General features: G+C 47.3%; 1 protein-coding gene and 1 long non-coding RNA gene across 4 annotated transcripts in view; one reads left to right on the top strand and one right to left on the bottom strand.

Annotated features, from left to right (window-relative positions):
* Rgs10 (regulator of G protein signaling 10) overlaps positions 1-13,814 on the bottom strand; it is a 39,631-nt gene extending 25,817 nt beyond the window's left edge. The window contains exons 1-2 of one of the 3 annotated variants that reach the window (XM_021228558.2): positions 13,657-13,787; positions 13,312-13,455 (exon numbers count right to left, since the gene is read on the bottom strand). In XM_021228558.2, coding sequence (XP_021084217.1) covers positions 13,312-13,366 — 55 coding nt within the window. In that variant the 5' untranslated portion in view covers positions 13,367-13,455; positions 13,657-13,787. Of the gene's footprint in view, positions 1-7,850; positions 8,003-13,311; positions 13,456-13,656 lie in introns of those variants that run through there. The other 2 variants (XM_005064313.4, XM_005064314.4) reach the window with 2 other exon arrangements.
* A 5-nt stretch (positions 13,815-13,819) lies between these two features.
* Positions 13,820-24,408, top strand: LOC110341296. The gene is made up of 3 exons (XR_005879907.1): positions 13,820-14,814; positions 19,323-19,528; positions 21,974-24,408. It is a non-coding gene; the product is annotated as an uncharacterized LOC110341296 (long non-coding RNA).
* Positions 24,409-25,195: the final 787 nt, after the last annotated feature.

Raw genomic sequence — 25,195 nt, 5'->3', positions numbered from 1 at the left:
GCTGTTCAGGCAAAACAAAGCAAAAACAACTAAGTGAGGATCAGAGAGGGACTTGCCGTTTCTATTACACCCTACTACGTCCCAGTTTGTCCAGGGACACTTGAGTCTCTCTGCATCCCACCTCCCAAGGACCCCACCTCAGCATCGACTCTCTCCTCTCCCCTGTTGCAGTTATGGTCACTCCATGGATCCGAAACTCCCATACAGCAGCATCTTTGGCATCTTCCTTACATGGAAGCATGTAAAGCAAGACCAGGACCAGGACAATCACACCAAGGGTTGTCCAGACCCACAGGCAGCAAGATACATATCTTCATGTGAGCTCTTTTTAATTTCACAATTAGTGCTCAAAGAATCCACAATGGGGCTAGGGATGTGTAAGGGTTAGAAAGCTTTGCCTAGCCTGAGTCCCAGAACAAAGGAAATCCATGACGAGCAAATGGCAGCTTTGTAAATAAAGCACCAGTGTCTCCATATCAACTTCATCTGGTTTCACACCACACTTAGCCAGTTTTTATTTAAAGGTTCATTATCCGGTCCATTGTGGCGGTCTCTGCACTAGTTTAGTGTTTTGTTTTTTGTTTTTTAAATATGTCGCATCTCTAAAAAGATAGCAGAGGATGTAACTCAGTTGGAAGAGTGCTTATCTAGCATACTCAGACCCCAGGGTCCCTTCTTCACCTACACAAAAGCAGCCATGGTAGCACCTGCCTAGGATGCTAGCACATGGGAGGTAGAGAGATCAGGAATTCAGTCATCCTTGGCTACACAGTGAGTTCAAAGCCAGCTTAAGAAAGATGAGATGCTGTCTATGAATGAATGAATGAATGAACTATCACTGACCCTGAGGCAGACCCCTAACCTGTTGGGGCACAGGGTGAATGCGTGACTGCTTGGAATGTCTTACACTAACAGGCTTGGTCTAACACCCTCTTTACCAAAGAAAAAAGTGTCAGAAGGGGTCAGACCATCACACTGGGGCCACTTGGCTGAAAGAGGAAAAAATGTACAAAATCTGTCTACAGACCTGACCCAGTCCTAGAATCATGGGAAAACCACTAGCATGTCGTTTCAGGTGAGTCAGAGTTCAAAACCCAGCTTGATTGGCTTGAGCTACAAGGTCATGGTAAATCTGTGTGTGCACATGGAGAGATTCCTCCAGTGTTATCTAAGGATTCAAGACGAAAGTACAAAGTGTATACTTTCTCCACCATGGTGGGGGGTCTTGCATGTTCTCGACACAAAGAATGAGAAGAACCAGAAGTGGAAGATACGGTAATTACCCTGACCTGATCCTGATACAACAATGCACTTAAATGCCCCCCCATGTCTAACAAATATACAGAATTACTGTGTTTCCATTGGGGGACAAAAAACAGTAAGTCTATCTGAGAGCAGCACCCTGTCAGTCTCTTTCTCCCCTTTCTGGAGAGAATGACCTACCAAGGGGACTGTATGTACAGCACTAGAGACAAGGCTATATTTAAAGAAAAACAAAAAACCAACTTGATTCTAGGAGAAAATAAACTTTCAATTAAGAGACCAACAAAGTAAATCACTTTTAAAGCATGATTGGAAAAAAATCTTATAACTTACTAATCACTGAAAATAGCTGAAATATCTTTTAAGAAAATTCATATCAGAATATATTAGACTTGGGCCCAAGGAGTTAGGTTGGTGGTGAAGTGCCTCTTGTACATGAGGACCAGGGTTCAATTCCCGGCTCCCACATGTGAGCCTAACTAAACTGGTAAGCCACAGGCCACTGAGAGACTCTGTCTCAAACACAAAGTGGACAGCTACTAAGGAACACTCAAAAAGTTGTTCACTGGCTTCCCCACATATGCACATACACTTACATGCATATCTGTATACACACAGAGAGAGAGAGAGAGAGAGAGAGAGAGAGAGAGGGAGGGAGGGAGGGAGGGAGGGAGGGAGGGAGGGAGGGAGGGAGGGAGGGGGAGAGGGAGAGGGAGAGGGAGAGGGAGAGGGAGAGAGAGAATGCTAGACCTAAGAGCTGACAGTTGGTGTTCTTTTAGGGGGCAAAGAAACATATCCTAGGCTTGATTTCATTTGGGATTTTGAGAGTCTCACTTTGCAGCCTAAGCTAGCCTAGAACTTAGAATCTTCTACCTTGGCCTTTCCAGGCTGGAATTGCGTGTCTGTACCACCACATGCAGATCCACACCTTAACCTCTTATTTGCTGGGGTTCCATCTCAGGAACCTCTACAAAACAGCATCAGAAACCTGGGACAGTGTGCTGCTGATGCTGGTGACAATGTGAGAAGTTACTTGTACAGTGCCACTTCTCTCATCAGAGCAAACTCCCTGGAACACTTTACCAAACGCCCCTGCAGACCTTCTGAAGTGACTCTCTCCAGCTCATGGGTAAGAAAGAAATGGGTGCCTGACTCCTATCCATCATGGAACGTCAATCCCTGGACACAGTTTCTCCCCATGTGTCAGATTCTTAAGTCATCATTACAAGAGATTTCCATTCCGCCAGGCATCCCTCCAACTTACCTTCTGTCCTCTGCCTGGAGAATACAGTTTGACCATTTACTCCACTGCCCCAACAGATCCTCATAAGCAAATAAACAGCAGGACACAAGTGCCCTGTTCTAGGAACTACCTCATCCAGCCACAAGTTCTCGTCCATGTTTTCAGCCGTGGTCTGAAAGGACGGCAGAATTCTTGGCACTCTTTTAAATAATCAACCACATCGTGCAAGGGGCTTCACTGCCCTGGTCTCTGGCAAATAAATGCATTTGGTGGATTGCACTCATGCGTTGAAAGCTGGCTCTGCTGCTGGGGAAATGCAAACCACCCCTTTACTGCTGATGCTAATCAAATTTGTGGATTAGCTTTTTGTGGAAGCTTCCAGGAGAACAAAAATGAGATGGCCCCTTTGGTACCTGAGGTCAATCCCTAGCACCCACATACAACACCAGCACCCACATACACCCACATGTGGCAGTACCTATGTAAGCCCAGTTCTAGGGAGGCAAAGACAGGATTGCTGGGGCTCACTGACAAGGCAGTCAAGCTTAATCACAGAATCAGTGAGAAATCACGTCCCAAAATAACAAGGTGAAAGTGACTGACGTGAGATCAATCTCTGGCTTCCACACATACGCTGTACTCATGCATATGCACAAGCACAGGCATGCACAGAATGTATGTTCACAAGCACAGGCATGCACAGAATGTATGTTCACAAGCACAGGCATGCACAGAATGTATGTTCACAAGCACACACATACACAGATTGTATTGCACAAACACACACATACACAGAATGCATGTGCACCAGCTCACATATATACATAATGTATGTTCACAAGCACACACATACACAGAATTATGTGCACCGGCACACACATGCATGCGAAGTTGCACAACTCCATATCCACTATTTAGACTGCCTCCTGGACTAGAAACAAAAGTCTAAGCCAGGTGTTGTGGCACATGCCTTTAATCCCAGGGCTTGGGAGGCAGAGGCAGGGGGATCTCTGTGAGTACGAGACCAGCCTGATCTACAAGAGCTAGTTTCAGGACAGGCTCCAAAGCCACAGAGAATCCCTGTCTCAAAAAAAAAAACCAGAAAAAAAGGCTAAGACAATGACTTCTCCTGGATGACATGTCTAAAGAATCACCACATGGAACCAGTGGGATCTATCTGTCCCCATCAGGACCACCTCCACAGGACTTTAGGGTTCTTGGAAAACAGAAAATGTAGTCTCTCACAGGTATGCTCTAGGGCTCTCTTCTCCCTTTCATCAGGAAAAAATAATACTGTGTAATTTTTTTTCAGGGGAGGCTTAGAAAGGTATTCTCAAAAGTCCTGGTTTCTAGTGCTTTAACTTCAGAACGCGGGCGTGTGTGTGTGTGTGTGTGTGTGTGTGTGTGTGTGTGTGTGTGTAGGTGGGTGCACTGCACAAGGAGGCCAGAAGAGGGCATCAGAGCTGGAGTTCCAGATGGTTGTGAGCTGTGGAACCAGCATACTAAGAACCAAACTCAAGTCTTCCCAGAGTGGTATGCACTCTCAGCTGCTGAGCCTCTTTTGAGTTCTCTCTTAACTAAAAGAAAGCCTTCCCTTTTGTCCATCTCTGCCACTGTAACTTTCCCACAGGATTCTTCTCCCTGCTCCTGTCATGTGTTTTCACTTTCCTTGGATATTGGTTTGGGTCTTTTCCAAGACTTCAGATTGACTTTAAGGGTTTTTGTTGTTTGTTTTTCAAGACTGGGGATTGACTCCAGGACCTTGCACATGCTAGGCAAATGCTCTTCTGCTAAACTATGTTCCCACCCACTACCTCTCCCTCCTCTTCCTCCCCCTCCCCCTCCTCTTCTTCATTATGAGAAACGATTTCCCAGGGTGGCCTTGAAATCACTCTGTAGCCCAGATAGGTACCGAGCTCCACAACCACCATGCCTCAGCCTCCTGAGGAGCTGGGATTACAGGTCCATGCCATCAGAGTCAGCCTGACTTTCAAGTCAGAGTAAGACTTTTGTTGTTGTTACACCAAACAGATCTTCAACATCTGCAAACACAATTCACCTAATGGCATTTATGTTTTGTCTAGTTTTTTCATTTCTGCAACAACTTGCCTGGAGCAGGTTACTTTAGAAAACAAGAGGTTTATTTTAGCACATTAATTCGGCTCCCAGAGGCCCCAGATCACAACAGCATATCTGGAAAATGTTCCTTCCACCTTCCTGATGCCTCACAATGGGAACTGCATTTCAAGACAGATTCAAACTGCACCCGGATCATAGCAAGCCATTGTCCCCAGGCTCCCGAAAGACGATCACCAGCCCACTCCGTCTGGCATTGCCCAAGAAGTCACCCTGAGTTCAAGGCACTCCTGTGACTCAATGTCCCCTGCTCAGAAGACTTAATGTACTTTGTAAAGGATCCTACACTATCTCAGTTCACTCTCAACGTGCTATTTCACCTAGTAACATACAAAAGGGAGAATAACTTTTCAGAAGAGCAAGCAAGCTTACTTCTAAACTTAAAAGCATGGCAGCAAATGTCTGTAATCACACACTGGGAGACAGTAGCAGGAGGGTCCCCAGAAGTTCAAGATCCACAAAGGGAGCTCCAGACCAGCCATGGCTACATGGGGAGACCCTCTCAAAAGACTAATCCTAATAAAAAAACAACAAATAAAGCAACACCAAGATTTCACAGATGCCCAAACCTTGTCCTGAAAATCCAAAACATTCAGATACTCTCTCACTCATACACATGGATGTGTGCATGTGTGTGTGTGTGTGTGTGTGTGTGTGTGTGTGTGTGTGTGTGTGTGTGTGTGTGTGTTGTGTAAAGGCCAGAGGTCCCTGGTGTTTTTCCTCAGCCACTCTCCACCTTGGTTATGAGTCTGAGTTTCTCACTTTCACCCAGAACTGGTTGGTTCTGCCAGGTTAGCTGCCCATGAGCCCCTGGGGGTCCTCCTGCCTCTGCCTCCCCAGGACTAGGATTACAACGGCAAACTAACCTGGCTTCTTCTGCCTGGTCTGGGAATCACACTCAGGTCCCCATGCATTCAGAGCGAGCACTTGGCTGCCTGAGCCAGCTCCCAGTCCGCTCATCCTTTTTCAGCCACAAGTTTCCATTTTAGACCATTAGGCAAGAAAGGCAGGCTTAGAATGCCCAGGTGGGGAAAGATGCATTAAATGAGTTTTTCTAGCAGTTTTACGATTTCTCAAGCTAGAAGAAGTAAATTGCAGTAATATTAGTTTGTCTCTTTTTTTCTGTTCACATTTTGCAATAAAGAAAGGGGGTTCTGGCGTTGTTCAACTGTTTTTTGCTTTGTTTTCTTTTTTACTCACTCCTAGTCTTTTTTAGATCTTCAATTTTCTATATGCCTAGCCCTAAATTTTCAGTAAATTTACCTTTAGCTGATGACAATACCACTTACAAATTGTTTGCCGGGTGTGAGGTTGCGCTCCACACTTTCATGTGGCTTGAATCATTTTGGCCTCACAAAGCACTCTCTTATAGCAATCCCATTTTACAGGTGAAGAAGCTGAGCTGTGGAACCTGTATGGGTCACCTCGCTAGGAAATGGAAATCTTGGTCCAAAGGCAGACAGTCTGGCTTCAGGGCACCTGCTCTTTCCCAAAAGGCTCCCTTGCTGTGTTTAATTTTGACTTCTGTTCATCTTTACGGTGAGAGGCCAGAAAAGAGCAGGTTTAAAGAGACTGACAACAACAGGACGTGGTGGCACACACCTTTAGTCCCAGCACTTTGGAGGCAGAGGCAGGCACATCTCTGAGTTCCGGGTCAGCCTGGTCTACATAAGAGTTCAGCTAGAGCTCTGTGGTAAGATCCTGGAGAGAGGGAGGGAAGGACGAAAGGAGGGAGAGACGGAGAGAGGGAGAAAGAGGGGGAGAAAGAGAGAGAGAGAGAGAGAGAGAGAGAGAGAGAGAGAGAGAGAGAGAGAGAGAGAGAGAGAGAGAGAACAGTGTGAGGAAAGATTGAGCTTGAGGTCAATTCCATACTGGGGGGAAGGGGGAGGAGTCCTGTAAGATTGAGGGAGAAGCATCTAGCACACAGACAGAATGCGCAGATAGTTTCGTTTCCATCAGTGTTGTTCCGTGTGGTTTCTGACTTCAGTAAAAGCCTTTCTCCAAAGATGTTTGCAGCACTGCCATGCAGATGGCTGGAGTGCGTTGCCTGTGATCCATTTTGTAATACATTATTTATAGTAGCTATGATGTCACGGCTAATCAAGATTTTTTCCAGACAGGAATTCCCTAGAAATCCATACGCAAAAGGCATCTGCAGCACTCTACAGACCGGAGTGCTTGAGGCTTAGCTTTCTGCTCATACTCTGTAGGGAGAGCCATGTAAGCCGTGTCTACCCTGAGTAGACAATTTCCCCCACTGAAATAATATTTTAATAAGCTCTCAACATCCAACTTCCTCAATAGCAGAGGCAACTTATATCCTCCCGGGATCTGCTCTAAGTACCCACAAACTCACAGCACACTGAAGGAGACAAAGGAGACATTCACAGCCAGGAAAAGGCAGAGATGTTAGCCCTAAATTCCAAAGCAGTTAGACATAACACCTTCCTTCAAGCCCGGCATAGCGGCTCTCATCTATAATCCAGTATCTACCTAGAAGGTTGAGACATAGGAGGACCAGGCTGGCCTTGGCTACATAACAAAGTCCCCAGACCTGTGTGAGCTCCAAAAGACCCTGGCCCATAAAATTAAAACAACAAAAGAAGGTACAAGAAAGAAAGAAAAACAGATATGTCCCTTCCCATGAAGTATCAAGGGAAGACTACACCCACAAAACTTATTCAAAAAGTTCTTATCTCCTACACCACATCAAGCATAATACATTTTTTAAAAGTTACATCCCAATATAGAAGCAGAGAATCTGTTTGTTTTAACTGATGATCTGCTGAAGGCCCCACAGAAACTGGGTCATGGAAACCCTGTATCTAAATATTACTTTACGTATTTATCACTCTGGTATCTAGTCTGTGAGAACTACCTTACAGACATGCAAGGCCCCAGCTGGGGAGAAGGAAATGCACTACAGTTAGCAAAAAAAAATAATAATAACAATGCTGAAATTTAAGTTTTAAAACAAGCCTACTAAGAACCGGCACATAAGATGAGAACAGGAAAACAGGCCACAGAGGGTGGCCCGGCTCTGAACATGCGCTGGGACACTTTGATCAGAGAGCTCCGGACTCAAAGAAAGGCAAGTGTGCACCAAGTCACCGGCAGGCTTGTCTCCATAAAACACCCTCCCCCAAGCCCTGCTCCATCCCTGGGCAAGCCAAGAACATGTTCTCAAGGAGTTGGGGGTAGTCCTTACGGTCCATCCTCCAATCCACCTAGAAGTTCGACGCAGGCAAACCACCGCTGCCTTCTCAAAGCTGCTTTGTAGGAGAAAGGCAGGGGCTCAGGGCTCCCTAACGCCCTCGGTCCGAAAAGAAAACAGTCCTCAACATCCTCTTTTGGGTGGACTAAACAACAGATGGTCACGGCTTCCAGCATTAACAAGAGGGAAGGAAATAAGGATGCCACACTGTTGTTTGTACCCTCCCAAGAATCCCCACTTTCTAGGCTGCAAGAGGCCCAGAAAAACAATAATGGCCTCCAAGGTCCTGAAAAACCAACAACGGGCCCAAGGCTCTGTCACTGACTTCCCTTGTCTCCAAGAACTGGGCTGGACATTTATGCATAAATGTACCTTTCCTCCCCCACACTCTTTCTTCCCAGTCTCTACCTCACTTCAAGATAAGGGACTTCTGGGCGAGAGGTGTGACTCAGTGGAGGAGCACTTACCCACCATGCACAGGGCCCTGGGTTAATCCCAAACCCTGTGAAAACTGTTTGTCAGAATCAGCCATGCTTTCTTTGTGTGTGAGGGGCTGGGCGGTTTTCAGGAAAGGTCTTTCCTGTGTAGCTCTGGCTGGTCTCAGCCTCCCAAGCAGTCATTCATGAGTTAGCCCATACATTCATTTTCTTGCTTGCTTGACTGGTTGGGTTTATTGTTGCTGCTGATATTTTTGGTGTGTGCATTTGGGTTGAGAGGGGGCTTCGTGCAGCTCTGATTGGCCTTGGCCCTGCCTCTCTGGTGCTAGACTCCACCATGGTGTGTAGATCTCCACCATGGTGTGAGATCTGTGCCTGCTGGGTAAGCGAGCACTCTCTTAACTGAGCTACACCCCAGCCCCAGCCCACTTACTTCTCTTTGTGTGTCTGTTCCTGTGTGTGTGCTGGTACACATGTGTGCTGGTGCACATGTGTGCTGGTGTACATGTGTGCCTGTTCCTATGTGTGCTGGTGTACACATCCTGGTGTACATGTGTGCCTGTTCCTGTGTGTGCTGGTGTACACATCCTGGTGTACATGTGTGCTGGTGTACATGTGTGTACGTGTGTGTCAGTTCCTGTGTGTGCTGGTGTATATGTGTGCCTGTTCCTGTGTGTGCTGGTGCACATGTGTGCTGGTGTACATGTGGGCCTGTTCCTGTGTGTGCTGGTGCACATGTGTGCTGGTGTACATGTGTGCCTGTTCCTGTGAGTGCTGTTATACACATCCTGGTGTACATGTGTGCTGGTGTACATGTATGCCTGTTCCTGTGTGTGCTGGTATACACATCCTGGTGTACATGTGTGCTGGTGTACATGTGGGCCTGTTCCTGTGTGTGCTGGTGTACATGTGTGTCTGTTCCTGTCTGTGTTTGCTACTGTACACATGTGCTGGTGAGTGCACACAAGCACAGGTGAAGACTCGGGTGTCTGTCCCCAGGCACTGTCCACCTTGCCTCTTGATACCGAGGCTCTCGATGGCCTGTGAATTCCTGGGATCCACAAGACTCCACCCACCAATGCTGGGATTACAAGCATGTGCCACCCTCAGGGCTCTGGGGACTGGGTCCGGTCCTAATGCTGAATAAACAACAATGTTGAATTTCACTACCGCACTCTCTCTCCTGGCTCCAGTCCACACCTCCAAGGTCAACCCCACATCTGGACTCCTGCATATGGCTCATAATCTGACCAAGGGGTCAGAAGCACTGAAAGCAGCTGCTAAGACAGATGCCAATCACTGAGAATGTATGGTAGCCCAGCACGGAAATGAGGCGCACAGCGGTGAATGAAAGAACTTACTACAAAGAAGCAAGCGACAGGATGGAGGAGGCCAGATTCTATTTCAGAATGACTGGCTGGAGAAGCTGGGATGGGAGGTGGAGTAAAAGACGCAGCAAATGAAAGCCTGACTTTCAGTCACGGACTTATTTACTATGAACTGAGAAATAAAACCAGGATTCCCAGATGGGAAGGAAGGAGACAGGGGACAGGCCGTCACCTCCATACTGATCCACTGCATGTGTAACAAGCTGACTGAGATGTGAGAGCAGGGAGCCCTGGACTAGGGTCCGAGACAGGTTGTCTTGTCTGCTTCTTTGGAAATGAGTAGCCTTGAAGTAGTTCCCACACCTTGGGACTCAACTTCCCAGGCTACTGTCAGGTGCTGAGGGCCAGTCAGGCTTGGAGGAAGGACACCTTCAAGGAGGTGAGGAATGTCCAATACCCTACAGGCAGAGTGAGGGGTGGGAGAACGGGTTGACAAGAAGGACAGACCAGGTGGAGGCAACCCTGGGCACTGGGCAGGACCCTCAAGAGATGGGATCCAGATCCAAAGAGAAACGTGTCCCTGGAAGTCTACAGGGACCGTTTTCCATAGTGGACGCCTCCTGACAGCCCTTATCAAGGGGCTGCTGCTATTGCCTGCCTGAGGCCCCCTCTCTTCTCACTGCCACCCTGAGGCAGCTGCAGTGGACAGCTAGCTATCTGGGGGAAGCAGAAGCCACCAGAGTATATTTAGTACAGTATAAACAAGTTCTTAGAACCCAGCATGAGGGGCCCGAGGGGATCGCTCAACTCAGGGAGGGAAGTACGTGGTTCCCCAAGAAAGCTCTAGAAAGCAGCCAGTCCAGACCCTGCCTGGGTCTCTCAGTCTCCTGTTCTAAGGAAAGGAGACAGACAAAACGTGGATGAGCAGCTGCTACTGAAGCCACATTGCACCTCCTGCCCGCCTGTTTTGCCAGGCTGCTCTTGGTGGGACCCAAGCAGGCTGAGCTGATGTCATCTGAACAAAGACGCCATCTTATCTTGGCCAACCCATGCTTGCCCGCCAGCCTGGCTCTCCCCCAGCCCCAAGACCCAGCCCATGAGTTTCTACAAATGCAAGTTTGCCCAACCACCAAGACACTCTGTCAAATTGTTGAAAACCAATACGGTAAATTTCTGTGCAGATTATCACCTCCAAATAAAAACTTAAGCCCAGCCATAACTCTGAAATGTTTAGGGCTTAGTGGGATAATGTAAAGAGAACTTCTCTGACAGGCCGCATAGCCGGCTGACTGTAGGGCATGGCTTTTACTTCGGTTCTGAGGTAGAATCTTGTCAGATATTAGTAGTGTAAGTTGTAGGTAGGGGACAAGATCCTCTGAGGAGTCCTCACACTTCAGCATAAAAACCACTGGGGTACTTGCTAAAAATGTAGTTGGTTCTTCCTCTTCCTCTTGGGTTCCCAAGATTGAACTGGGGTCTGACTCTTATCAAGTCTCCACTTCCCCCACCTAGTAGGCAAGATATACTTGAGACCTTAGAAATGAGACAAAGGGCCTCCAGCTATGAACCTTAGAAATGGGTGGAGCTTACAGCTCTTGGATACCGTCTTCGATAAGATTTAGCTCTTTCTGCCACACATAAAATACACTGGGGAAGACAGGCTTACTGTCAGCTCCAAGTCCAGGCTCTTGGTGGGGTGCACCCAGCTTTGGTTGGATAGCTTGGAAAAAAAACAGTTCGGGTGGGATGTCACTCTGTGGCAGAACACTTGCCTACCTTGTGTAAGGCCTTGGGTGTGCCCTTAGCTCCACAAGAAAAACATAATCAAAACTACCCTTCCCCAAATCCTTAACCATCTTGTGGGCGGCTCGCCTGCTGCCCATCCTCTCTATAAGAAGCCCTCATCCTCCCTCTCTCACTTGGCTCCTTCTTTTCTTGCTGTTGGGCAGTGATGTAAGTGACCAAACTGGCTCATGTCCTTTCACAAGGGTGGCAGACCTTATACCCACAGACTTCAAGGAAACTGAACTCTTTGCATTCCTGACATCCCACACCACCCCCTGCTGTTTATTTCCTGCCCTTTCTATCATCAGCGGGGTGGGCAAACTTCTTCAGAGTTAAAAGTCTATTGCCCTGGAGCACATGCTGCTAACACTTCTAAAACTGCCCTTCAGTTTGGAAATGCAATGTGGCCATATGCAAAAGCTTCCAAAATCCATGTGTCTGTCATGATTCAGTGGTTCTATTTGTATTAGATTTAGGCCAAATATAATTCAAAGCAACAAGAAACCTATGCAGGGCTATTCACAACTGCTCTATGTAACAAAAAAGAGAATGAAAAGGAAGCTAGTAACTCCTCCATCTTTATCATGTATCCAGAATTGCTTCTCATGAATATGGAGCTTCTCATATTTAACTGTTGGCCCTGCTATTGGTAACATGAGCACATATTTATCGGAATTAAAGTCCGTAGTCACCGGCCAGCAAGATGGCTGGGTGGGTAAAGATGCTTGTATCCAAGCCTGATGACCTGAGTTTGATTACAGTTGGAGAGAACTTATTTCCACAACTGTCCTCCACATGCAAGTTGTGGCATGTGCACACACACACACACACACAATCTAAATTTTTTTTAAATTAAGTATGTAATTAAGTCCACAACTCTCTGGAATCCACTGTACAAGGTTCATCAAGCCTGGATATCTGACATATATATTGGTATGTCCCACCACGGCTAATTTCAGCCCACCTATGACTTAGCAACCAGTTCTCAGATACCCGGAATATTTAGCAATTGACTCTTGCAAGCCACACTAAGCCAGCAACAGTGCAGCTCTGAGGCACAGAAAGGTCCAAGGACATTCACTATTCAGTGTGGCCGAACTACAGAGTCAAGGTTGGAATTAGAAGTTCAACCCCAGTGCCTAGAATCTGACCACTGTGTCAGCCATCAACACGCACAAGGGAATCCGACCACACGGACAACACTAATGGAACACTTTAATTCATATTAGGCAACGGTGCAAACTCTTTACAAACAACCCCATGGATTCTGACGTTAGTAGGGTTGTCTTAAATATTTAATGAAATGATTTGCATGAGTTGATTGGTGGAGGGCAGGCTCCAATTAAGCACTTAAAGCTACACTTTGCACATCCCGACGCCTCACAAAGAAGTTGCACAGCTGGTGAGTGATGGCAATGGGATTCAATCTGTCTGACTACAGTCGCTTAACCACAGTTGATGTTTAGGTGAAAAGAGGAAACCGGCTGACACGTAACGTAGCTACTCTCTGGGCAACAGGAAAGCAAGCGGCGAACTCCGAGCCAGAGTCAAGCAAGCAAACAAACCTGGGTTTGAGAGATCCACCAACTAAGAGTAGAGCAGGTCACCCAACACCCCGGCCTCAGAACCCCACCCCTCCGACTCGGCTTTTCTAAAGATGAAGACAAGAGGTGTCAACACACAGCTCCTGGCCACAACATAAGCCATCAAAGAGTGTTAGGTATTATTATGAACAAAAAGGATGCAGAATTCGAATCAACCGTTTCTGCACTGTGTTTTCTTTGTCTTGCCAAGTTGCCCCAAACTGTGGGTCGGGCTGGTCCAGGGGTAAAGACAAAGTGACTCCTCCGCCGTGTCACACAAGTACCTCCCCCGCCCGGGTGTGCAGCCACCTTGGGACTGTACTTTTTGGCGCCCCGGGGCCGAGCCGCTCGGGGGATGCAGAGGTCCGGTGGAGCATCCTTCCCCGCTCGGCCCGCGGCGGAGGCTGCACACAGGAGCCCACGCTGCCTCAGAGTGTGGGGCTGTTCTGTGGCTCCCAGACCTTCTCTAGAAAAAAAAAAAAAGCTGCTGTGGCTCCAGCTTCAAGCCTAACTTCCTCCCGGGGCGGCTCCGGGGTTCTGCGCTCCCGCCGCGTCTGGGACAGAGCAAGCGGGAGGAGCGCGGCTGCTGTCCGGGCGGCACCGCGAGCCGCGCCAGGGGACCCCACGACCCGACCCTTCCCGCGCCCCAGCGCCCACAGCCGCTTACCAGACGGCGGCCGCTTCCTGCTCAGTCGGCTCACGGCGCGGGTGAACATTGCCGCGGGCGCCCGGAGGACGGATCAGCCGGGCAGCACCGCTGCTGAGCCCGAAGAGGGTAAAGAGGAGGAGGAGCCCGCGCGACACCGCCCCTCCAGGCCCCGCCCGCCGCCTCCTCTCCGCCGCGTTCCCCTCTGCCTGCCCACCCGCGCCCGTGGGCACTAAGTCCAGCCCCCAGCTACCGGTGCAGGGCAGGGCGCGGTGGCCTCGGGTGACCCTCAGCTCCCGCGCACATCCCGGTCCCTCCCCTCGCGGCCTGGGAGACGCACAGCGTTCCATGTCCCTGCCAGGCCGAGTCACCTCCCAGATCCCGACTCCGACTCCGTGGGTGCACGGCCTGCTAACGCCGCGGGTGCCCGGGAGGTGTCACCAGAGCCGGGACCAAGATGTGGACGCCCACTCCGGTTCACGCCACGCCTTGTGCCCCCCAGTTTCGAGGCTCTGGAACAGACAGACCTCGGAGAAAGCTGCCTGAGCCTCTACGGTTCCAGCGCGGATCGGAGCGCGCCGGCACATTTTTAACTTGGACGACACTTGGATGCAGTCTCAGGAGGACCTTTACGCTCAACTACGGGAATCCCGATGGCTCCAGCGCCCGGCTCATAGCTTCTCTCCCGGTGTCTGTCACCTGCTCAGCGCGGCGCTCCACGCTCATCTAGTTTCCCATTTCTTCTAGAAAACAGCCCAAGGGGGGAGGGTGTCATTAGCCCCATTTCCTTGAGCATTTGGTTTGCAAGGAATTGTCTTTCTGGCGAGTTTTATTTTCTCCTTTGGATCTGGCTTTGTCTCGAAATTGGTCTTTATTTTTAGCTGTGCTAATTGCTATTTTTCTAAACCATTCCCCAGCCCCCTCCCCACGCGTTCTTTCTCAGGATTTTCACTAGTTGGCACTTTCCTTTATATCTTCTATTCTGAGCTCCCCATTTTGCTCTATTTTCCTTCTTTTTTGTCCACCCCGCAGTCCCAACGCCACCTCAGCTCTGGTCCTCTGTGGTTATTCTCTCCCTACCCTTTCCTGCTCCGTCATTTCCAAACATGGCCCTTTGTGCTATCCAAAAAGGATGCTCGTCCCTTAGAGGCTGTAGAGGTCTTCAGCTGTGGCTTGCAGGTAAGTGTCATCAGAGAGCCTGGCTTCCAAGCCGGGCTTTCTGAATGTTTCCCGCTGCCCCTCGCCCACTCCCGGGACAGGTTTCCCAGCCATTGAAATGGCTCTTAGGTCATAGAGTTGAACCTAAAGCGACAGGCATGGAGATGCATTCCTTTAATCCCAGCAGTCCCAGGACTCTGGAGGCAAAGCAGGAGGATCTCTTTGAATTAGAGGAAAGCTGGTATACATAGCAAGTTCCAAGACAGCCAGGGCTACATAGAGAGTCTCCTCAATAGATAGGTGATAGATAGATAGATAGACAGACGACAGACAGATGATTGATAGACAGATAGATGGATGCAGAGTTTAGCCATCTCAGTAAAATCACTACCTTCTGTGAAGGGTAGCAGAATTTTCCTGACCGACCTCCACTGAAATCTTCTCCAGAGGCTAATCACGAATATGCCTAAGCTAACACAGGAAACAAGGAGACTGACACAATGGAGTAGAAGTTAGACACAGCCAGCCAGACCCAACACTAGCAGCCAGGTCTACCTCACCATGCCCTAACCAGCCTGGTGTGGCCTAGGATATGCTGTTCTGGGGCCCAGGTTGAGCTAAGAGCTCCAAGCATCCTAGACAATGGGGGATAATGGGGAAAGCTAACAGCTCAGAAACCTGTCTCCCTTTCCTGTGAGGTTGCCAAAAGACAGCTTACGAGTTAGTAAACATTTAGTTTTCTGTTATTTTTGTTTCTGTTTTTATGAGACTCATGAAATTGCTAGCTGGGGCTAGGCGGATGGCTCAGGGGTTAAGGGTCAGGCTTTGACTCCCAGCACTCACATGACAGTTCCCATCCATCAGTAACTCCAGTCTCAGGGGTCTGATGTCCTCCTCTGGCTTCTTTGAGCACCAGGTACCAAAATGGTACACATACAAACATGCAGACAAAGTGCTCATGTACATAGATCCAAGATCCAGGGTTCACATGTAGTACACAGAAGACCAAGAATAAAAGTAAAAGGCCTATGTTGGTGCACACCTTTGATGCCAGCACTTGAGGCAAAGGCAGAGGCTGGTGGACCTCTGGGAGTTTGAGGCCACTCTGACATTCCAGGACAGCCAAGGCTACATAGTGACACCCTGTCTCAAAAACAAAATAAAACAAACAAAAAGTAAAAAAGCCTTAAGCTGTCAGAGCCGGCTCACAGTGCTCACCTGGGTGGGTTCTGGGCACAGTCTGCATCCTAACTGAAGTCACTCTTCCTCCAAGAGGCATCACTCCTCCGAGTCTTGCCCCTCAGCTGCTCCTCTCAATCAAGTCTTCAAAAGAAATGATGGCAGTTGATTGACCAAGAAGGCAAATAGGTTAGGCCCCATTCCTCCCGTTGGCTTTACCTTTAGATAAAGGACCAGCTACCACATCAGATCAGAAGCAGTGGCCCTAGAGTTCTTCAGATAGATCAGGATTTCAGAGCTTTATAGGTCAGTGTGGCTTTTTCTGCCCAGGAACTTTAAGCTTTAGTGAGGATGGGTGAGATGGCTCAGCTCGTACCCACATGGTGGAAACAGAGAACCGACTCCTGCACGCTGTCCTCTGATGTTCACATTCGCACCATGGCGTGTACACTCATTTTGTTGTTATTTCGTTTTGTTGAGGCAGGGTCTTTCTATGTAACCCTGGCTGTCCTGGAACTCACTATGTAGACCAGGCTGGCCTTGAACACACAGAGAGCCCCCTGCCTCTGCCTCCCTAGAGTTGTGATTAAAGGCGTGTGCCACCACACCCAGCCCAATATGTACTCTTATACACTTACACAAACTGAAGTGAGTATATGTGGGGACTGGAGAGACGGCTCTGTGATTAGAGTACTCATTGCTCTTGCAGAGGACCTGGATTCAATTCACAGGACTCACATGGTAACTCACAACCGTCCGTAATACCAGTTCTAGAGGATCCAACTGGCATGCATGTATAAGGAAAACATTCATACACATAAGGTAAAGTAAAAAATAGCTAAATAAATAAATGTAGCAAAACTTGGTAGGCTTGGTTGGTGATGCAGTTCAGTTGCTAGGCAAGCACCAAGCTGTGGGTTTGATCTCCAGCACTAAATAAAACAGGGCATGATGATGTACACTTGTAACACCAGCACTCAGGAGGGAGAGGACCTGAAATTTAACATCATCCTTGACTACATAGTGAATTTAAAGCCAGCCTACACTACATGAAACCCTGTCTCAAAAAAAAACTGGTAAGCTGTGAATGTTAGTATACATCTCATGATACATGCACACACACACATATATAACACATATAATCACATGTTATATAGTGTATGTGTGCATACATATATGTGTGTATCATATATACATATATCATAGTATATACATATATTACATAAATACAGGTGTATATATATCAGATCAATCTTAAGCCCTTTGAGGTAGGGCTAAATCTGCAAATCGATCAATGCTGGACTCTAAGTCAAACAGCATGGTACCAATCTTGACCATGCAAACTGACAAGCCCTCTGTCCTCAGCATATCTCAGCCTCATGGGACAGGATAACACCTACATTCTGAAGGTGTGGTTGCAGGAGTAATAAACAGAAAAAGCACCTGGCATGGTGCCTAGCACATGTAGGCGCACAAAGAAATCACTGGAATCCAAATTACTCGTACTCCCACCTCAAGTCGTTTCCATAAATACTAAACTTCAACCTACACACGGTTGAAATGTTTTGGGGAGTGTTTGCCTTGCTTCTTTGTGGTGCTGGAGCTGAAACCTGGAGCCTTACACATGCTAGACAAGCCCTCTACCACGGAGCTAGACCCCAGCTCTGAATTTCTTTTTAATTATAGGAAGCTGACATGGTAGTAACGGTGAGATGTATACAAGGTATAATTACTAATAGTAATTCCTACAAGATGTAAGGGGGGAGAAAGTCCTTACAAATGCTCAGTTGGTCAGGGAGACAGACATGGTAAGATGCTACTTGGCATTATGTGTAGAAGTCTTTGAAGTGTTTACATCCATTGAGCCAGTGAATAATTTGGCAACCAGTTATTTCTGCCAAAAAAAATACAAAAAGGATAATCAGTGCAATTATTACATGTATCATCGCAAGCTTCTTTTCGGTGTTATTTATGGTAGCTAAAAATGCCCACTCAGACGATGACCAAGCTATAACACATTCCTATGATAGACTATTTAACAGTTGTAAGAGATCATGTGCTAGCAGGAAATGTGACTAAGTTGGTAGAGCACTTGCCTAGCAAGCAGGAAGCCTGGATTCTACCCCAGCAACACAAAAACTGGGTGTGGTAGTAGTTGACTTTAATCCTAGCATTCAGGGATGGAAGCAGGACACCAGAAATTCAGGGTCACTGTTGACGCCATGGTGAGTTTGAGGCCAGCCTAGACTATGTGAGACCCTGCCAAAACAAACAAACAAACAAACAACAACAACAAAAAACAACCACAAAAAAACCAAATGAAGCTCATGTGGTATTGTGTGAGCAGACTTTTAACAAAACCTACACAGAAAAATAGGATCCCCAGACCCACATAGTGGAAGGCAAGAACAGACTCATGCACATTGTCATGTGGCCTCCACATGCATGACCATGCATATACACAACAATAAATACATAGAATAAAATTTTGATAAGCCCTGATGGGGATCTAGCTCAGTGGTAAAGTCAGCTCTCCACATGCATGCAATGGCACATAAACAACCATAAACAATAAATGAATGAATGCAATTAAATTAATAACTTAGTCATTAATTTAAATATTTTAATTTAATTATTAATTTAAAAGTTTAAATTAATTATATATTTTAATTAATAAATTTAATTAATTTAAAGTTTGATAAGCCTGGCTGGGAATAGTTTAGTTGGTAGAGTCAGCCCTTAGCTTTTTGAATGAATGAGTTCAATATTTATGCATACAAAGCTAGCAGTTAACCACACTAAATGTTACTAGAATTTATCTTGGATAATATGCTTTTGGGTGACTTATGTTTTCATTATATTATAATTATAGTAATATATATGTATATATATACATATATATATACTCATGTTTTGCAAAATGACTGCAGTTCCTATGCCTTTATTGTTGTTATGTTTGGTTTGGCTTTTTGAGACAATGTTTCTCTGTGTAGCCCAGGCTGTCCTGGACTCACTGTAGACCAGGCTGGCCTCAAACAGGGATCCATCTGCCTCTGCCTCCCTAGTGCTGATACATACTTTTCAACCAGAGAGCCAGAAATCAGAAATCAGGACCTAGTTCAAAACTCTATTTGGATTTAATGATACAAATATGTAAGGCTTTGTTTTTATAAATGTTTGCTTATTAGTGAATGTAATGTATTATATAGAAATTACATGATTTAGTGGTTCCCATATGACATTTTGTACATATGTATCACTATACTGTGCTCATGCCCCACCCTCCTCTTCTGGGTTGTCATCTTTACATCTGGGTTTTTTTGTTTGTTTTTGTTTTTCTTAAAACTCAGTGCCCCATGGGAGGATCAGGCAGATAGCGTCTGCTGTTCCCAGCTTTGATCTCTCCTGAACATCACCCCATGCGTTCCTGGCATGCCACAGCTCAGAGATCCTTGGAGGCCAGTATCTTGGGCTGCAAATCAGGAAGCTGAAGGCTGAACTTGGTCTGGCTATTTTCAATTAATGAACATGCTGGGAGCACCTTCCTTAGGCTACGGTGAGCATCCTCCTCGGACTGCATTGCATCCATGGAGGGGAAGCTGAAGGTTCTGGATAGCATTTCAGATTAATCTGCAGACTAGCAGGGCGTGGTGGTGGCTCATGTCTATAATCCCAGCGGTAGAGAGGCTATAGTAGGAAGGTTGCCAAGAGTTTGAGGCCAACCTGGACTACAATGTGAGTTCTAGATTACGCTAGGCTACAGTTAGATACTGTCTTAAGAAAATAATAATAATAATAATAAGGGTGATTAGTTCTTTTGGGGAGGGTTTCGAGACAGGGTTTCTCTGTGGCTTTGGAGGCTGTCCTGGAACTCGCTCTTGTAGACCAGGCTGATCTCGAACTCACAGAGATCCGCCTGCCTCTGCCTCCCAAGTGCTGGGATTAAAGGCGTGCACCACCAATGCCAAGCTAAGGCTGATTAGGTCTATCAGCTTGTATTCAGGTTTGTATTTCTTCTATCTCAAAATCAAAACAGTCCCAAGAAGGAAATACTGTTGTTCCTGACACACTGGGTAAACTTGAAGGACATTGTGCTAAGTGATATATGCCAGACGCAGAAAGATAAATACTGTGAGTCTATCCACTCAACAGGAGAGTCACCAAGGAGAATGGTGGTTGCCAGGGATCAGGGCTGTGGGGAAGACAGAAACTGGGAATCACAGAGCACAAATTTCAGCTGTGTGTGTGTGTGTGTGTGTGTGTGTGTGTGTGTTCTATAGGAGTGTGCAGGTGGATGCAGGTGCCAAGGGGGCCAGAAGAAGGCACTGAAACCCCTAGAGCTAGAGTTACATGCAGCTGTGAGTCACTCAATGTGGGTTCTGGAAACTGAAATTGGATCCTTTTCAAGGGTAATACACACTCTTAACTGCTGAACCAACTCTCTAGTCCCCCAATTCAATATTTTTCATTAAATAAGTAATAAACAGGTGTTAGTGGTGCACACCTTTAATCCCAGCACCTGGGAGGTAGAGGCAGGTGGATCTCTGTGAGTTCGAGGCCAGCCTGGTCTACAGAATGAGTTCCAAGGACTGCCTCCAAAACAATACAGAGAAACCCTGTCTCGTAAAACCACACACACAAAACAATAAGTAATAAACTTCCCTCCACAGTGTGATAGTGCTATGTGTCTGTAATCATAGCAATGAGGATGCAGAAGCAAGAGGATCATGAGTTCGAGGCTAGCCTGCGCTGCATAGGGAAATACATCTTCAAAACAATTTTTAAAAGTCCTCACTTCTCCATTTGTTCTATTACCCAACCTCATCACAGCAGTTTTCAACAAAAAGCCTCAAGTGAACTGACCCTCTCTCACTGTGCCTGGGTCCTCTTCTAATCTCCCAGCCCTCACTGGTGCATTATCTACCACCCAGGAAGACTGACAGTCAACCCTCCGCTGTCTCACTCCGAGGTCTGTTGAGGGCCCCTACTTTCCATGACTGGCCCCTTCCTATGACCCCATTGCTCCTTGCCCTCTCCTCACTTGCTGTCCCACAGTCACCTATCCCTCCTTGGTGACAGTGAACCAAAGACCTGGCCCTTGGAACTGACTCCTGCCCCCTTATTCTCTTTGCTAAGCATTTTCTAAAGAAGAAGAAGAAGAGGAGGAGGAGGAGGAGGAGGAGGAGGAGGAGGAGGGGGAGGAGGGGGGAGGAGGGAGGGAGAGAGAGAGAAACAAAAATCAGCTTCATTTTGTGGAGAATGGTTAGGTTTACAGCAAAACTAAACAGAGATTTCCTGTTGTCAGACCTGCACATGGGCAGCCTCCCCCCCACAACAGGCCTCCCACACCATAGAGACATCTGTGATCTGTGCTGGAGCCTACACTGACAAGCCATGGTTACCCAGAGTTCAAGTGTGCCTTCCAGATCCAGGGTGCTCATGCTTGTATCTTCAGCCACCCCCACCCCTGACTCTGAGGAACTCCTCCTCGGGCAGTCTAGTAAGACATTTCAAATGGGATGTTTCTAGAAAAAATTCTCCCTTCCCACTCCTGCTCTCTACCAGGTAACAGTACCTCATCAGCCACTCAGACAGTATCTGCCAGCCATTGTTCCCATCTTGCGTCGATTCTGCTGAGTAGTCCTTATAAATCCAGAATTTGACCCTTCTTGCTCCCTCCATTCCATCAAAGCCACCACGTCTGCATGAATGAAGCAGTCTCCCAGCCCGCTTCCTCTTGGCTGTAATCTGCCATAAACCTAGTCTGCAGGGAGACTGCCCCACCCAGGGAAGTCTTCATGCCAACACTCTGCCTGACACTGTTTGATATCACCCTGAGAGGAAGCCCTGGGCCACACAGAGACCTGTGAGCTCCCAGTGGTGACTTCACCCTCCTCAGGACTCCAGACGCCTTCACCTGTACCCTGCCTGTGCCCAGCACCTACATGTATCTAGAGCACTCTTCCCTGGTGTAAGTATTGCTCAAGGGCTGTTTCCACAGGTCCTGTCCCTCTCTTGCCTTCTCATCCAAGTCCCCACAACGCATGTTTAAGATGGCAGAGCCAGGACTGAGGATGCAGGTGAGTGGGTGCACTACTTGCCTAGGATACATAAAGTCCTGGGTTCAACCCCTAGTGTTGCATAAACTAGGCTTTTTCATGCATGTCTGTAATCCTGGCGCCTGAAGAACAGCCCAGGAGGATCAGAAGTTCAAGGTCATCCTTGGCTGCATACTAAGTTTGAGGCCAGCCTGAGCTACATGAGACCCTGTCTCTAAACAAGCGAGCAAGCGAACCCTTCCACACCTTCTTTTTCCCCATCCCTGCGTCCTGTGTTACAGTGGGTCCCTTCCAACACAGTATACTTTTCAGGGTTCTTCTTTGCTGGCCCCTCCCTCTAACTCCCCGTATTACATTCTCCCTTGAACATGGGCTCTGTTTGGTTCACTGTTGTCCCAGCACTTGCAAAGGTCTCTGATGTAGGAAACAGTCAACACTAGGTTGATGGATCAAAGGAAGGTGCGAAGCTCTCCTTCCTCCTGCAGGCCACTTGAAATGGCAGAAGGGTTAGCACATGCGCGCAGAGAGATCACAACCCATTGAGAGTGGGCAGAGGAGCAGAAACTGCCCTTAACAGGAGGAAGGATGTGAGTGCAAGAAGTGCCCCGGGGAGCACAACGCGGTGCCCCCACGGAGCTCAGAGAGCTCCTGCCTGGAAAGCTCAGACCTCAGGAAGCAGGAAGACGGAGCCGCAAAGGTTAGTTAGCATTAGGGACAAGAGAGAAGGCCGTGTGAGCAGGCTCCCTCTCCAGCCACCTAAGGAGCAGAAACTATTTAGGGAAATATTAGAGCACAGAGGCTCTGGACTAGGGCAGGCAGGGGCTGGAGGGGCAAGAGTTCCAGACCGGCCCGGGATATATAACAACAATCTGGCTTGAAACACTAAGGGATGGGACGCAGCTCATTCGGCAGTGTTGTTCCAGTCCAGTCCCCAGCACCACAGGAGCCAGGAGTGAACTGTACGACTGTCGTTCAACTACTCAGGCAGTAGAAGCAGGAGGATCAGAAGTTCAAGGCCATCCTCAGCTACAGTAGTTTGAGGCCAGCCTGGGGTACAGGAGTATGTTTTTTTTAAAGGCAGTCAAACATATGTCTGTTGTTTAATCCAAACATTCCACAGAAAAATGAAAACATATGTCCCGCAGATGGCTCAGCATGTAAGCGCTTGCTGCCAAGCGTCATGACCTGCGTTCAGTCCCTGGGACCCATATGGTAGAAGGAGATGACCAACCCCTGAAAGTGGTTCCCAGACTCCACACACTGTGCCTCATGTTCATGGGCACACATACACACACTCAACTCACGCTCGCCAAATAAGAATGTCACAAAAATCTCAAATGGAAGTGTATGTAAGAGCCGAATACAGAATGTCCACAGCTGCTTTATTTGAAATAGCACTAATTGGAAACACCAAATGTCCATCAACAGTTGACTGGAAGGAAAATTCCTGGCGTGTGGATATAATGGAATACCAGTCACCTAACCCCCTTCCCTACTCGCAATGTTGGCTACTGATAGATTCTGGGAGCGAGTGAGTCATTGTTTTCAGTTGTGAACCCACTAAGTAAATCACAAGAAATGGCCAGAAAGCAAAGGCTGCAAACCTTGAAGAGAAAGTCCCCAAGATGGGAAAGGAAGGCGTAGTGTCTGGTTTTTCATACTCTTACAATGTGCATATGTCATTTTACTAAACTGATGTTTAAAATTCTGATGATTGTACTTGCCTAGTCCACACAAGAGGGAAGATTTGGTGACGGTGGCAGTACTAGTGACTGAAGTCTTCTTAGGTGCTTGGCACAGTGAAAAGTATGGTTTCAAATGCTGTCCTCATGCAACAACCTTTGAGTGCCTTCGCCACCACTACACAGCCTCTAGGCCATCTGGGCAACATGATGCTTGAGCTTCTCAGAAACTTCTTTGGTATATGTCAGTCCTGTGAGTGTTTCAGGTAAGGTATTTTAAGACTCTCACTGGTTTTTGGAAACTGCCGATAGCTCTTTGGTGACAATGAACAGAAAGAGGTGTGAGATAACAGAGAAATCAGTTTGAGGACTGGGGAGGAGCTGGGTCAGTGTACTGGTCTGTTTCCAAGGTCTGGAAAGAGTTCATGAGAACCACAGTGGGGAAAATGGCAGATGATGGCTTTCAGAGACAAGCACATCCCCCATTTGGACGTTGTTGTGTGACGGCCTTTTCATGGGGAATGCAATACATACACATCTAGAGGGGCCTAGTGAATCTGGTCAGTTTCAGGGACTTCCTGAAGCTGTTCTGAGTTGTTTGCTGTCTGTCTTTTTTTTTTTTCATTTATTGAAAATAGATTTTTTTCCTCACATAAGATATCCTGGTTATGGTTTCCCCTCTCTCTACTGCTTCCAGTCTCCCCCCCAAATCTGGATCCACTTCCTTTCTGCTTCTCATTAGAAAACAAACAGGCTTCTAGGGGATAATAATAAAATAAAACCAAGACAAAGCAAAACTAACACACTGTATTTGGACAAAGTAAACAGAAGGAAAAGAGCCCAAGGGGAGGCACAAGAAATGTGTGTGTACATCCAGGAATCCCCAAAAGCACTAAACTGGAAGCCGTAAACACACAAAGGGCCTGGTGCAGACCCGAGTGCGCCTGCTGCCTCAGCCTCTGAGTTCATATGAGCTTTGATCACGTAGCTTTGGAGAGCCTTGTTTTCTTGATGTCTTCCTTCCCCTCTGGCTCTTACATTCTTTCTATCTCCTCTTCCACAGGATTCTCTGAGCCCTAAGGCAAGAGATTTGATAGAGACATCCCTTTTAGGGCGGAATGCTCCAAGGTCCCTCACTCTCTGCATAGTGTCTAACTGTGGTCTCTGTACTTGTTCCAGTCTGCTGCAGGAGGAAGCTTCTCTGATGATGGTTGAGCAAGGCCATCTATGTGTATAACAGGTTGTCATTAGGCGTTATTTTATTCCTGCTTTTTTGTTTGTTTGTTTGTTTGTTTGTTTTAGAACAGTAGTGTTTGGTTTTACCCTAAGCCCCTGAGCTCTCTGATCTCAAGTCTTGATCACTGAAGCAGCATTGATTATGGGTTCCATCTTGTGGAGTAAGCCTTAAGCCCAATCAGATACTGGTTGGTCACTCCCACAAGCTCTGTGCCACTGTTTTATCAGCGTATCTTGCAGACAAGG

This window comes from Mesocricetus auratus, unplaced genomic scaffold (assembly GCF_017639785.1).
Source record: "Mesocricetus auratus isolate SY011 unplaced genomic scaffold, BCM_Maur_2.0 Super-Scaffold_4256, whole genome shotgun sequence".
In the NCBI taxonomy this organism is placed as follows: Eukaryota; Metazoa; Chordata; class Mammalia; order Rodentia; family Cricetidae; genus Mesocricetus; species Mesocricetus auratus.
Note: the sequence above shows the minus strand (reverse complement) of the source record. Positions and strands in the feature narration are given on the sequence as shown.